The sequence below is a fragment of the Hyla sarda genome, chromosome 11 (assembly GCF_029499605.1).
Source record: "Hyla sarda isolate aHylSar1 chromosome 11, aHylSar1.hap1, whole genome shotgun sequence".
Classification (NCBI taxonomy): Eukaryota; Metazoa; Chordata; class Amphibia; order Anura; family Hylidae; genus Hyla; species Hyla sarda.
Window position 1 is genome coordinate 28,366,765 of NC_079199.1, and position 14,877 is coordinate 28,381,641.

The 14,877-nt window shown below is 46.1% G+C and overlaps 2 protein-coding genes across 10 annotated transcripts in view; one reads left to right on the forward strand and one right to left on the reverse strand.

Annotated features, from left to right (window-relative positions):
• AP4S1 (adaptor related protein complex 4 subunit sigma 1) overlaps positions 1–14,877 on the forward strand; it is a 41,519-nt gene that overhangs the window by 18,879 nt on the left and 7,763 nt on the right. For 4 of the 7 annotated variants that reach the window (XM_056546037.1, XM_056546036.1, XM_056546035.1 and 1 more), the window contains one exon: positions 5,043–7,674. The exons of 1 other annotated variant lie outside the window; for it this stretch is intronic. In XM_056546037.1, coding sequence (XP_056402012.1) covers positions 5,043–5,171 — 129 coding nt within the window. In that variant the 3' untranslated portion in view covers positions 5,172–7,674. Of the gene's footprint in view, positions 1–5,036; positions 7,675–14,877 lie in introns of those variants that run through there. 2 more of the 7 variants (XR_008848799.1, XM_056546034.1) reach the window with 2 other exon arrangements.
• Positions 7,101–14,877, reverse strand: part of HECTD1 (HECT domain E3 ubiquitin protein ligase 1) — a 100,202-nt gene continuing 92,425 nt past the window's right edge. For all 3 annotated transcript variants that reach the window (XM_056546023.1, XM_056546024.1, XM_056546022.1), the window contains 3 exons: positions 14,287–14,437; positions 12,488–12,632; positions 7,101–8,274 (listed from right to left, as the gene is read on the reverse strand). In XM_056546023.1, coding sequence (XP_056401998.1) covers positions 8,137–8,274; positions 12,488–12,632; positions 14,287–14,437 — 434 coding nt within the window. In that variant the 3' untranslated portion in view covers positions 7,101–8,136. The remainder of the gene's footprint in view (positions 8,275–12,487; positions 12,633–14,286; positions 14,438–14,877) is intronic.

The following is a 14,877-nucleotide window of genomic DNA, read 5'->3' on the forward strand; positions in this document are numbered from 1 at the left end:
ACTGCTCTGGGCTGTGTGTAGCAGAGTGAAGGAGGAAGTTCTCCCCTGTACGGCTTCAGATGATGTCACGCCTGCTGGGGAACGCCCCTTCCCAGTCTGTGAATCTGAGACTGAGCAGAAAATACAGAGCAATATCAAGGTAGAAAACTAAAAAGTAATAAAAATAGAGGCAGGGGGTGGATTATCATGATGGGGGCAGTGAACTGGGAGGATTATAAAATATAACAAGATCATGAGAGGTACTCTTTAATGTTTCTGAGGACGCCGGAATCGAAATTACCGCAGCAGAAACATCAGCTGAGAAAATCCTGCGGTGTGCCCAGTGCAGCAGAATCCCATTGAAATCAACAGGATTCTGCTACCACGGAATATTCCTGACAAATTCCGCAGAGTAATTCTGCCGTGTGAACATGGCCTTAGTGTAGTTTCCATTGCTGCCAGGTTTTGTTCTTGACGGTATCAATGGAAGATGTAAAATATAGTCACCAGAAGCTGGAGCAATGTTTTCGCTAAGTCCTTGTAGCTAGAAGCCTGGACACTGCCACAACTATACTTAGCAATGCAGCATCATATAAATATTAACCAAATATTATTCAGATACACACTGCCACATGTTGTCCTGATATTGTTATGCACATTCCAGATTAAAAATATTTTTTTAGTGTCCAGTATCTATCTATAAAACTCTATCTAATATATAAATGGTGCATGCAACACCCAGATACTGTAAATCAGGAATATAGGAAGAGCCCATAGAATTTCCAGTCCCTTGAAAGTAAAATATTGCCTTTCTGGTTGTCAACAATATTGAAGGAACAATGCTGAAAATTTCTGGTGGCCCAAGGGTAGTTAAGACCTTAAAGTGGGCTATTTTTTTAGATGCAAATGTACTCAGACAAGACTGAAATAACATGTACTCACCTGCCCTGATCCCCCCACCATAATTCCAACAGTGCCCGATCCTACTGGTCTGCATTGCCTAATAAGGTTACATTCTGCCCATAAAAGTCTTGGGGAGGGTAACAGGAATAGTTAAAGATAGGGATATCCCGATACCATTTTTTTAAGACCGAGTAGGAGTACGGATACTTTATTTATTTTTATTTTAAGTACTCACGATACTAATTACTGATACTTTTTTTTTTATGTCATGTCATTTAAAAAAAAAAAAAAAAAAAAATTTCAGCTTTTATTAGAGGAAGGGATTTTTATATTAAAAAAAGCAGTTTTTAAAATTTTAGCTAAACTTTTTGAAAATGGGGATGATTCAAACTTTTATTATGGAAGGAATTAATTCACCTTTATTATTAAATTTTTTTCACTTTTTTTTTTTTTTTTAGTCCCCATCGAGGACTATTACATGCAATCTGTATATTGCATACACTGATCAATACTGTGCTATAGCACAGCATTGATCAGTGTTATTGGCACTCCTCTACAACTGCCTGCCATGGCTGGCTGCAGAATAGGAGTGCCGATCAGACAGCACGGAGCACGGTAAGGGACCTTCAGCCGTCCTCTCAGCTGATCAGGACACTGCGATTTTATTGTGGTGATCCCGATCAGAATCCTTGAGCTAACCAGGACTTTTCAGGACTTTTAGACACTGCGATCAACTCTGATCACGATGTCCAAAGGGTTAATGCCAGACATCACCGTGCCAGTGGGGGGGGGGGGGGGGGGGGGGTTGGGGTAAAAGTACTCATGCAAATGTCCAGTATCGGTACAGGCGCATCCCTAGTTAGATATTGGGGACATTTTTTAAAATGAACCTGTGCAGAGGAAAATTTGAGCATTTTCCTATAGCAACCAATCAGATGTTTTTTTTCGTTTTTTTCATTTTTGAAAAGGACTCTAAAAGATAAAACAAGCGATCTGAGTGGTTGCTATGGGCAACTAAACAAATTTTCCTCTGCACAGGTTTTTATAAGTCTCCCCCATTGTCATGTAAAAATGATCTTATTCCCTATCCACAGGACCATCTACAGCACGTGCTCTCACTGAGAGCAGGGGTCCCATCTGGAGATTATGGGGGGGGGGGGGGGGCGGCGGCGGCAAACTGTTCGGATACTTATGGATAGGGGATAAGACCATTTTCACAGGACAACCCTTTTAAGCTGCATAGGAAGATAGAGGCTGCAGCAGCTTGGATTGAGTGTTGTATCTCATCCCAGTACTTGATTCACAGCTTTTACACAACGGTTAATTTCTGACATTATTTTGTTTTTCCTTAGTCTTAACAGCAGCCAGATGGGATAATCTACAATCTATCATGGACTGATAGGACGGTAGAATTTTAATAAGCCCAAGCAGTAGTTAGATTAAATTAAACAATTACAACCCTCTATAAAGAGCGAGATCACCCCAGTCCACTGTGTTAGAACAAGCAACTAAACCATAATTATGGTAGGAAATTTGTGTGCTGCTGTTAGGACTGAGGGAAAATAAATTGTTAGAAAGTGATGATTCCCTGACATCCTACCAGCAGCACAGACTGGGATCTGGCAAGAAAAGGATCCCATGGGAGGGCTCTCCTGCCTGGCAGAACCCTGTACAGTTAACCCAAAGGCAGGGATAGTCAGACAGTCTAGCATCTAATAGGAGAGGAAGGTGGATGCCAAGCTCAGGAGGCTGCACTACAGATGAGGTCCAAAGGGAGCAAGCCTCTTTCCACAGAAAAAGTCACCACAGCCCTGGTTAAATGGGCTCTGACAAACTTTTTTTTTGTGGGGGGGGGGGGGGGGGGGGAATCCAGAAACTGCATGACAAAGGCTTCCCTAATAACCTCCGTAATCCACCTACAGATAGTCGGTTTGGATGATTTACAGCCCTTTTTTTTTTGTTAATTACCAGCAAACAGGATAAGATCTCACCACATGAAGAGTGTGAGGCTCTTCATAGGAGGCAGGATGAGGAGCTAGAATCAAAAGAAAGACCACATGAATAACATTGCTAAATGAAGGTACAGAACAAAGGTTGGAAAGAACCTCTAAGGGGAGAGTTATCAAAACCAGTGCAGAGGAAAAGTTGTCCATAGCAACCAATCAGATCGCTTCTTTTATTTTATTTTTTTAACAAGGCCTCTGCAAAATGAAAGAAGTGATCTGATTGGTAGCTATTGGCAACTCTTCCTTTGCACTAGTTTTGCTAAATTTACCCTTAAAAGACCAGATCCGGGAGCAAATTTGTGTATGGTTCAAAGGTAGAAAATGCCTGCAGCTCACCTACTTTCTTAGCCAATGTCACTGCCTCCTCTGAAGGTTTAAAAGGGAACCTCCGATAAGTCCCATTCTAGAATGGACTTCAAAAGACATGAAACATAAGGGTTGTTAAGATAGGATAAAAATCATGACACAGTACCATAATTACCAGCAAGAAGAAGCAGAAATATCCCACGAACAGCAAAGTTAGGAAAGATGTGTAAAGCAACCAAACGGCCTATGAGCTATGTGACAGCAGAACATGCACCGAACTGAGCAGCCATCATTTAAATAAGCCTCATGATGGAAAGTGCTGGACTTAAAGTGGTACTCTGGGTAACTAAACCCATAGCCCATCCTTTCCCTCTCATCAACCTATTTAACTGTCTAAATGTCATTCATTAGCTACATAGAGCACTTTCTCCTCTTTAGTTGTCACTTACCTGCATGAATGCATCCAACTCCCTCTCTGAAAGCAGCCCCACCCTCCCGAGAGACAAAGACCATGTGGTTTCTGCCCCTTTCGTGCTGAAAACTAGGAGGTGTTTGCAGCCTCAGCCAATCAGACACGCACTGACTCTCTCTCTCTCTGATGCTCAGAGCAGGAGGGTGGGGCTAGCAGAGCAGAGCTGCAATGATTGCTGGGAGATGTAGGCAAGGGGAGGAAAGGATGGCAAAAAATATCGAGCAGCCAGAGAAGACAACAGAGGCCACAGGTGCCATTCATATCAGGCAGGATGTCGTGCAGTAGCCCATAGCAACCCCAGATAGCTTCTTTCCTTTTAAGAGGCCTTTGTTTTTTTTAATTAAAGGGGTACTTTGCTGGAAAACTTTTTTTTAATCAACTGGTGCCAGGAAGTTAAACAGATTTGTAAATTATTTCTATTAAATCTTAATCTTTCCAGTACTTATCAGCTGCTGTGTATTACTAGGAAGTTCTTTTTGACATTTCTGTCTGTCTGACCACAGTGCTCTCTGCTGACACCTCTGTTCATGTCAGGAACTGTCCAGAGCAGGATAGGTTTTCTATGGGGATTTGGTCCTACTCTGGACAGTTCTTAAAATGGACAGAGGTGTCAGCAGAGAGCACTGTGGTCAGACAGAAAGGAAATTCAAAAAGAAAATAACTTCCTGTGGATAATACAGCATCTGATAAATACTAGAAGGATTAAGATGTTTTTAATAGAAGTCATTTACAAATCTGTTTAACTTTCTGGCACCAGTTGTTTAACCTCTTTAAGGCAGCAATCTGGTTGCTATGGGCAACTGCTCCACTTTTTTACTCTGCACAAATTTTGATAAATTTCCCCCAAAGTTAATTCTTCTACACCGGTTTGATATTGCAGCATTGCGTCATTGAAGGGAATGGGGATAATCTGCTGTGACACACAATGTGAAGAGTATGGTGCTGTTTTTAGAAGAAAGCTGCCATGTTTTACTTATCCTGAACACTCCATTTAAATTCCAGCACACTCTGGTCATAAAGGGGTACTCCGGAGGAAATAATGTCCAGAGCAGGATAGGTTTGCTGTGGGCATTTGCTCCTGCTCTGGAAAGTTCCTGACACGGACAGAGATGGCAGCAGAGAGCACTGTGGTCAGACTGGAAAGACTACATAACTTCCTCTGGAGCATACAGCAGCCAATAAACCTGGAAGGATTAAGATTTAATATACATAATAATTGACCTTACTTGTACATAGAACATGTTCAGTTACTTTGTGTAGCCACTGTCTAAGCTCAACATGTTCAAAACTTTAATTATAGCTTGGTTTAGTGTTTCCTTGCTCCTTGACCATTTTATTGATCCCAATGAAATCTCTATTCCTTAACTCAGACACAGATAATGTTCAATCTTGACAAGGTACATATTATTCTGGATGAGATGGTATTAAATGGCTGCGCTGTGGAAACAAACAAGAGTCGGATACTGGCACCACTTCTAGTCCTGGATAAAGTTGGAGACAGCTGAAGATTTCGGGGGCGCACACATTCCCTTTTATACAGCTATGCGCTTCTCTCTCATAGTCACTGCATAAGACCGGCCCCAGACCAAAAGGGTTTTTTAGTGACCGTGATGTTATGGATTCTGTTTCCTTCAAAAGGAAGGGCAAAATCCACAAAACAATAGCTTTTTGCTGTGAAAACACACACAAAAAAAAATTTAACTTTCCTGCTGAAAACCAACAGCAGCAAATACTACTTGTTCTGATTTAAAGGGGGTTATCCAATCAAAACTGTTTAACCTTTGCACCCAGGCTTGAAGGGGTACTCCGCCCCTAGACATGCTATCTCCTATCCAAAGGATAGAGGATAAGATGTCTGATCGCGGGGTCCCGCTGCTGGGACCCCCACAATCTCTGTGCAGCACCAAGCATTCTGAACAGAACGCTGGGTTGGGGCAGTTGTGGTTGTAACATCACATGAGGGAGGTACGAATAGGCTTTATTTATTATTATTTTTTTTTTTTCCAAGCCTGGGCACATAAATAAAAACAGTTTTGACTTGATAACCCCTTTTAAGTGCGAATTTTTTCCTGTTGAAAACCTTCAATATTTTAGACACATGTAAAGTAACCATAGGGCTCATTCACAATGCAGAATTTCTGCCTGGGTAGGCATTCCGTTTGCAGCAGGCACCACCCAAATGAATTGGCACTATGACTGCACAGATCTGCGCTATCCACATTGACTGTAATGCAGTCTGCACAGAATTCCAATGAAAGAATAAATATTTTCATTCTTTCAGCAATGACCAGAATTTGGAATTTCCTTAGCAGAAATTCTGCAGTGTGCACGATGCAGCAGAATCCCATACTAAACAATGGGAGGCTACGGCATCAGAATTTCTTACCCTGAAATCCTGTAGTGTGAATTGGCCCTTAAAAGGGGTACTCCACTGGCCAGTGTTCCGGCTGCGTTCGGAACATTTAGTAGTCACGCCCCCTCCCATAGACTTGCATTGAGGGGGCATGGCCTGATGTCACGAGGGGGCATGGTCGACCCCCCGCAGCGCGTGCACAGGGTTCGGAACTAAATGTTTCGAAACACTGGCCAGTGGAGTATTTAAAGATATAGTGACACCCCCCGACCTACGACGGCCCCGACATACGATCATTTCAACATACGATGGTCTCTCAGAGGCCATCACATGTTGAAGGCAGCATCAACATACGATGCTTTTGTATGTCGGGGCCATCGAATAAACGGCTATCCGGCAGCGCAGACTGCTTCAGCTGCCACCGGATAGCCATTTATGGTGCTCCATATGGTCCGCTGACGATCACTTACCTGTCCTCGGGGCTCCGGCGCGTCCTCTTCGGGATCCCCTGCATAGTCTGCGCTCTCCATCGTCGTCATCATGTCGCTGCGCACGCTGTCCTGTCATCCAATAGGAGCGGCGTGCGTAGCGACGCGGTGACGGAGAGCGCGGATGCCGGGGAAGCAGAGGCTTTGCCGGAGCGTCGGGGACACCACGGGGACAGCGATGGAAGGTGACATCCAGGGCAGCAGTGACAGTCCGGAGCGGCGGCGACACGCGATTATAACCTCCAATACCAGTGGTCTTCAACCTGCGGACCTCCAGATGTTGCAGAACTACAACTCCCAGCATGCCCGGACAGGCTGGGTGTTGTAGTTTTGCAACATCTGGAGGTCCGCAGGTTGTAGACCACTGTCCTATACTTTCCATTGCACGGATCCCTCAACATACGATGGTTTGAACAAACGATGGTCCATTTGGAACGGATTACCATCGTATGTTGAGGGACCACTGTAGTTGATTAGAATTGGCACAAATTAGTGATTGAACCACTTTATGTAAATATACCGTTATTTGTAAAATTGTCCTTTCCTTCGCAATCTACTTAATATTTGTGTGAACAGAAAAGATTCAGAATGGCTTCTGCTTCAGACCGCATCTCTTTATTTTTCAGCACACATACTGGAAATAGGTTTTGTTTTAAATTCTTTATTAACTTTTTTTATTTTTTACTTCAAACTGCAACAAGTTAAATAAATGTTTATAATATACAAAGAAAATACAAGAGAGCAATCTTTTTTTTTTTTTAACCCCTTAAGTGCGAGGAGCAGCCTTCTACACACAAGTTGAAAGTTACCCTGAACAATGAAGGGGTAGTAGAGATACTGGCTGTACGCCATTGTACATTATCGTAAATCATGATTGAAATCATAGCGTCGAAGCTTTATTTGGATTTTGCACAAACACTTCAGTTCAGTTCAATCTGCATAGCAGGGGCTTAAAAAAAAAATTCCAATCCCTCCAGATTAAGGAGGACACTATATAATATCAAAGGTGCATGGTTATAACGTAAGGAGAAAGAAAAAAAATACAAAGTAAACACTAAGGAGGTTTAAATAGTGCAGGCACCATTACAAATAAACTGGAAAAATAATGTAAGGAGGGGAAAAAAGGACAAAAAGAAAAAAAAAAAGCTTCGGGTGTCCATTAACGTACTACGATTCATGTAAGCAGCTTTCTGGCATGTTAGTTTAAAGCTAGCAAAATGAGAGTTGGATGCAGAACAGCGGGGACTGGGATGCTGACGTAGTGTATTATGTTCATACAACAGACAGTACACTTTTACAATGTCCGAGTGCTGACAAGCAGTGACCCTATGAGACATATATGAGTCTTGTTCTGCCCTCCAAACCGGCTGCTGCCAGGATGAAGAGGCAGACGTAAGTGTTTTCAGTCAGTCATGCCAGGAGAAAGAGACCATTTTATCATTAGCAGCGAACAAGAAAACAAATGAAAAAGGCATTACACCCACTCTCTCACTTAAAGCCTCCAAGAGGGAGGGTAAGGAACACACAGCGGGAGGAAGAAAGGCCATGTCTTTTCTCAGCACACGAACACGAGAGAGGGGGTGCCGCAAGTAACAAATTTTAGTGTCCCGTCAGGCCCAGGGTGGCTTCTCAGTTCAGATGGAATCCTTTCTCCATGGTAGCAGCGAGCAGGCGGTCTCTCATTATTTCCTCCGAAGAATATTCCGGCAACTTTAGATAATGCACGCAGGTATTCACAGACGGATAGCTAGCATCGGTTGCATCAACCTTTAAAAAAAAATAAAACATATATATAAAAATGAAGGTTGAAGTCCATAAATGTATATAGTCATATTTTAAGGATTACACAAGTTGCAAGAGGTATTCCCATCTGAAGACATTATCCTCTATCCTAGCTGTCATACAAAACTCTGTGCCCGGGCTGCAAAAAAGAAAAAAAGGAGATTTTTTTTATGCTTACCATAAAATCTCTTTCTCAGAGGATCCATTTGGGGACACAGAGACCGTGGGTATATGCGGCTGACACTAGGCAACAAAAAGAAAGTCGGCCCCTCCCAGCAGGATATACCTTGAGCTATCAGTTTAGTCCCAAAGCAGTAGGAGAGGACCGACAGGGAAAGAAAAAACAGCAACTGTCTGAGGAAACCACAGACAAAAAATAACCGAACCAAGCCCGGGACAGACAACTGAACCAAAGACACCAGTACAAATGGGTGGCTGATTTGTCCCCCAATGGATCCCCCGAGAAAGAAAGATTTTACGGTAAGCATAAAAATCTACTTTTCTCGTTCAGCTCCATTGGGGGACACAGAAACCGTGGAATGTACCAAAGCAGTCCCCGGGGTGGGAGAAAACTCAGGTAGAAGGCTGGGCCACAGCAACACCGTGCGTCCCAAACCAGCATCAGCGGACGCAAAGGTATGCACCTGGTAAAGTTTTGTAATCGTGTGCAAGGACGACCAGGTGGCCGCCTTACAGACTTGCAAGGCCGAAGCTCTGTTGCGGAGAGCCCAGGAGGCCCCGACGGAACAAGTGGAATGAGCCGAGACCCGGAAAGGAGGAGTCTTCCCTTTGCAGCGGTAAGCTTCTGAGATGGCAGAACGGATCCACCACGAAATGGTCGCCTTCGAAGCAGGAAATCCCTCCGTAAGCAAAGAAAGCCACACTGGGGAAAGGATGCAGTGACCGAAAGGTAAATTCGAACGGCCCGCACCACATCAAGACCATGAAGCAACCGTTCCCTGGGATAGGACGGAGCGACGATATCCTTATTTAGGTGAAAGGCGGAGACCACCTTAGGCAAAAAGGATGGGACCGGACGGAAAACAACTTTGTCCTGGTGCAAAACCAGGTAGGGGGAATGGCAGGAGAGAGCTGCCAGCTCCGAAACTCTCCTAATGGAAGCGACTGCAATAAGGAAGGCCACCTTCCAGGAAAGGATACGAAAAGAAACGTCCCGGAGAGGTTTGAAGGGAGTACCCTGCAAGGCACTGAGAACCAGATTCAGATCCCACGGGAAGTAATGGATCTGTACAGCGGAGCTGTATGAGCAACACCCTGCAGAAAAGTGCAGATGTGAGGGTCGGACGCCAGGGGGCGCTGAAAGAGAATGGAGAGAGCAGACACCTGACCCTTAAGAGAACGGAGAGCCAAGAGTTGTTCCAGGCCAGACTATAAAAACACACAACTGGGGAGAAGGATTGAGATTCACACCATCGCAAGTAGGACCGCCAAGTACGGTGATAAATCTTCTCAGAGGAAGGCTTGCGTGCACAGATTATTGTGCGGATCACCTGGGGAGAGAACCCCCCCTGGCCCTCAGAACCGCGGTTTCAACTGCCACACCGTCAAAGCGACAGTAAATGGGAGAAGGGAATAGCTTCGTTGGCCGTCACCATCCGACCCAGGACTTCCATGCAGAACCGAATGGAAACTGGAACAGGACGACAGAGAAGACGAACTCCTGATGACAGAGCACGGCGCTTGTCAGGCGGGAGCCATGTTGAACTAGAGTCCCAAGAAGATCAGAGACTGGGTGGGAATCAGGTTGGACTTGTCCCAATTGACAAGGTCTGAAGAGTGAGAAGGAGACTCTCCCGATTCTGGTTCCCAGTTAGAGCCTTGACCAGGAGGTCGTCCAGGTAGGGGATTCACGGACACACCCCGGGCTCGCATGATGGCCATCACTGCCGCCAGGACCTTGGTAAAGACCCTTGGGGCCATGGCCAGGCCAAAAGGAAGGGCCATAAATGCCCCTCCGAAACGGCGAAGCGGAGATAGCGCTGATGCGGCGGAAAAATGGGGAAAGGGAAGAAACCGAGGAAAGAAACTCCTCTTGATCCATGGATGCAACCACAGAACGGAGACACTCCATACGGAAATGAGGAGTAGGTGATGGTTGAGGAGAAGGGTCTGAAGAGCGACCCGAAAAGCTGCTGTCAAGGAAGGAGAGCGAGGAGGGCGGGATCGAAAAAAGCAATCCCTTGGAAGGGAAGCAATTTCGATCTGATAGCCGTCGGAAACGACATCTCGGACACAAGAGTCCTGCACGTGGGCAGACCAAACATCCTGGAACAGGGACAAAACCTCCCACCCGAAGAGAATGTTTGGGTGGGGGCATCCCTTCAGGCGGAGGGAAGCTTACGGGTGCCTGACGATTATCTGACTTCCAGGAGGGGCGAACCTTGAAGGAAGGAGCATTCATATCCTGTGAGGGCGCCTGTCTGGCTGCCCGACTCGAGCGAAAAGACTGAAAGGGCCAAAAGGAGGTCGACTTCCTGCGGGAATCTGTACGGTGAGACTTGTTCTGCGGCAATAAGGAGCTCTTACCTCCAGTAGCCTCGGAGATAATCTCATCCAGGAGTTTCTCGAAGAGTCGGGTTCCAGAGAAAGGAGGCTCAGAGAGAGGGGGGAGCAGAGCCCGCAGGTTCCGGCGGAACATCCTAGGAGGAAGAATCAGTCGTGCCGGGGCGCACAGTGGTGCAGGCAGGACAGGTGGGTTCAGCAGAACCACCAGGCATTTTAGTTTTGCAGCCCACACAAGCGTAATTGACCAGGGCCGCAGTCGGCGGAGCTAAATGCCGTAGTCGGGAAGTGAAGAAAAACTGCCGGCCTGCGCTTGCAGCGCAGCAGCCTTGGAAACAAACCCCCGGTGCTCCGGGCGCCTCACAATCACAGGTGGAGGTGGCCGAAGAGAAGTAAGATGTCAAAGAATGCGGGCTTTAAGAATTACCCCAGTGAATAAAGTTGGCCCCAGAGACTGCTGAAATACAGTTAATATGCCCTATGCACCAACTGCTTCTGTCCCCTGACGACAGAATGGCCGAGCATAAAACGTCCCCAGAATGAATAAAGAGGAGTGGGCCCACTACAGAGGTTGAAACCCCTGAATAAAATACATTCCTGGAAAAAAGAAGGGGGGGGGGGGGGGGTTGGGGAGGAGAAGAAAAGGGGAAAAAATACTCACCTTGCCCCAGGAAAAACTTACCTACTGAAGTCTTCAGCCAGCTATTATACACCTGTATCATGCCGGGCTGAGACAAGCAGGTTAGGTAGGGGGACCTGGACCCAAAGGTGCAACCCCAGATGCTGACCGGTGGCGAGAAGGGGTTGACTAAGTGCATAACTATGAGCGCTATGCTCCTGAGCCCCCACCTAAAAAGAGAGAAATAAAAGGGAAGGGGAAAAAAAAATCTATATACATGTCTCTAAACTAAAACATAAGAAAATTAACGACCAGGTCTGGAGAACTCCAGACCTGTGTCTGCCTCCTATGGACACTAAGCTAAAACTGACAGCTGAGGGAGGGGACGACTTTCTTTTTGTTGCCTACTGTCAGCAGCATATACTCACGGTCTCTGTGTCCCCCAATGGAGCCGAATGAGAGAACTAACTCACCTTCCGACGTTCCCCCGATGCTGGTCTTCTTCCTGCTTCCTGGGGACAGCGAGTCATACTGCACTCAGCGATGTCCCGCCTCGCCCGGTGATAGGTTGTGGACAGTGTAAGGAGCCCGGGCAGCAGGGAAATGGCAGGGCCCGGGCTTCTTACATGATAGTGCGCTTAGCTTATCCCCGGCCGAGGTGGGACATATCTGCGGCCGGCGATACGCTGAGCAGAGTATGACTCACCGTTCCCAGGAAGAAGACCAGCACCGAACACAGATATCGGCGGAATATAAGAAGGTGAGTTAAAGTTTGTTATTTTTCAGTTTTTGCAGCCCGGGCACAGAGGTAATGGAAGCATTTTCAATACAGTTCTCCTTTAACTGCGTTTAAATAAAACTGCCCATAGATCCTATGGAAGTGGTGTCCAAACTGAAGACCTACAGATGTTGCAAAACTACAACTCCCAGCATGCCTGGACAGCCAACATGCTAGAAGTTGTAGTTTTGCAACAGATTGAGAATACACAGTTCGGAGACAATTGGCCTATGGCAGATTTCTGCATACAGAAAAAGCTTCACTTTGACATAACTTACCTTTCTTACAACTGTTAGGCGTGGATGTAGATTGGCTAGTCCTCCAGGGGGCAATGTTGAGCACCCAGTTGTAAACTGTAGAAAAGCCTTCCTCTCGTCGGAGGACATGCCACAGAGGACTCGTACAAAACGAAGGAAGCCAGGGCTGTGAGAGAAGAAAGGCCAAGTATAATCCAGTCAGTCTACTAGTGTATTACTTTTAGTTGAATATAGGCAACTTTTGAACTAGGCTAAATAAAAGTTATTCACTGTACTGTAATAATAACGTTATGTCACCTACTTACTGACAACTGCTCCCGCCATGCCCCATTGTGGAAATATAAGCAGCTATACCCCGTTGCTATGCCATCCTTTTTGGCGAACCAGTCCATAATATGGCTAAGTGACATGCATGTCAATCTGTGTCCTCCATAGAAATATAAAAGGCACAAAGGGAAGTGCATGGCCATGTTATGATCAAATCGGGGAGCTGCAGGTTTGAAATACGGCGCTGACAGGAACAACCACAGGTAGGATATATGATTTAATCTAAAACAAAGTAACAATGCAACGTGTTTCACCACACATGCGCAGTGAAACGCGTTGCATTGTTACATTAAGATTAAATCGTATATTCTACCTGTGGTTGTTCCTGTCAGCGCCGTATTTCAAACCTGCAGCTCCTTACACAAGTCCCCGATTTGTTCATTTTTGTACAGCAGGGGGGGCCGCAGATGGAACCATTCATCCAACTCACTCATTACATTGTTGTGTTGTTTGCGGTAAGAAAACATTTTTCCATTACTGGGATCTTCCGCTGGTGGTATTTCACTATGGAGCGCCTCTTTAGGTTACATTTTTGGGCCATGCTATGGTACCACCATTCACAGTGCTGAGAAGGTCGGCACAGCAATTGGTTGTGGCTTCTTATCTCCACAACAGGGCACAGCACGAGCCGTTGTCAGTAACTACCGTATTTTTCGCCGTATAAGACGCACTTTTTCTTCCGGTGGGTCTTATACAGCAAATACACCACTATCGCGGCGGTCCCTGCGGCCATCAACGGCCGGGACCCGCGGCTAATACAGGACATCATCGATCGTGGTGATGCCCTGTATTAACCCTTCAGACGCGGCGATCAAAGCTGACCGCCGCGTCTGAAGGGAAAGTGACACTAACCCGGCTGTTCAGTTGGGCTGTTCGGGACCGCCGCGGTGAAATTGGTCCCGAACAGCTTACAGGACACCGGGAGGGACCTTACCTGCCTCCTCGGTGTCTTCTCCATTCAGGGATCCCCTGTATGGCCGGCACTCTCCTTCCTCGTCATCACGTACGTGCGTCGGCGTGCGTAACGACGTGATGGCGGCGAAGGAGAGCGAGGATACCCGGCCGGCAGCAGAGACGTTCCGGAGTGACGGCGACAGCGATGGAGCGACGTCCAGGGCAGCGTTGACGGGTCCGGAGCGGCGGGGACACGTGAGTATTACCTCCTATGCAGTGGTCTTCAATCTGCGGAACTCCAGATGTTGCAAAACTACAACTCCCAGCATGCCCGGACAGCCAACGGCTGTCCGGGCATGCTGGGAGTTGTAGTTTTGCAACATCTGGAGGTCCGCAGGTTGAAGACCACTATTGGGTTCAAAATCTTATTTTTTTTAGATTTTGCACCTATAAATTGGGTGCGTCTTATACGCCGGTGCGTCCTATAGGCCAAAAAATACGGTAGGTGATCTAACCTTATTACAGTGCAGAGAATACATTTACTATAAAGTATACCTCCGGCAGTGACCGCTCTCAATAAGCCATCTATAGCAACATACCTTTCTCTTGTGTAACCTAGCTTGGGCTCTGTGTAATTAATAATGTCTTCGGCAGACCAGGAGGGAGACTGGTTTCCACAAAGAATCATCTGGACCTCCTCAGGGCTGAAAGAACCCAATTTCTCCATAGGGAATACTTTATTAAAGCCACCTAAGGGGAAAAAAAAAGTGTAACAATGTGATACTGAAGCAGGAGATATATATATATATTTATTTATTTATTTTTTTTACTTTTCCCTAATAAAACTCTAGAATAGAAAAAGGGGGCTTGTACACGGAACCTGCTGGGTGTTGTACGGTTGCCTTGGCAATCAGAAACCTATTCCCTATGGTGTGGCTAGGGGTTAAGTTGTTTTCCACCAGACAACACGTTTAAACCTAATACAGATCTTAAAAATCTTAATCCTTCCAGTACTTAGCAGCTGCTGTATACTACAGAGGAAGCTGAGTTGTTCTTTCCAGTCTAACCACAGTGCTCTCTGCTGCTGACACCTCTGTCCATGTCAGGAGCAAGTCCCCATAGCAAACCTCTCCTGCTCTGGACAGTTCCTGACATGGACAGAGGTGTCAGCAGAGAGCACTGTGGACAGA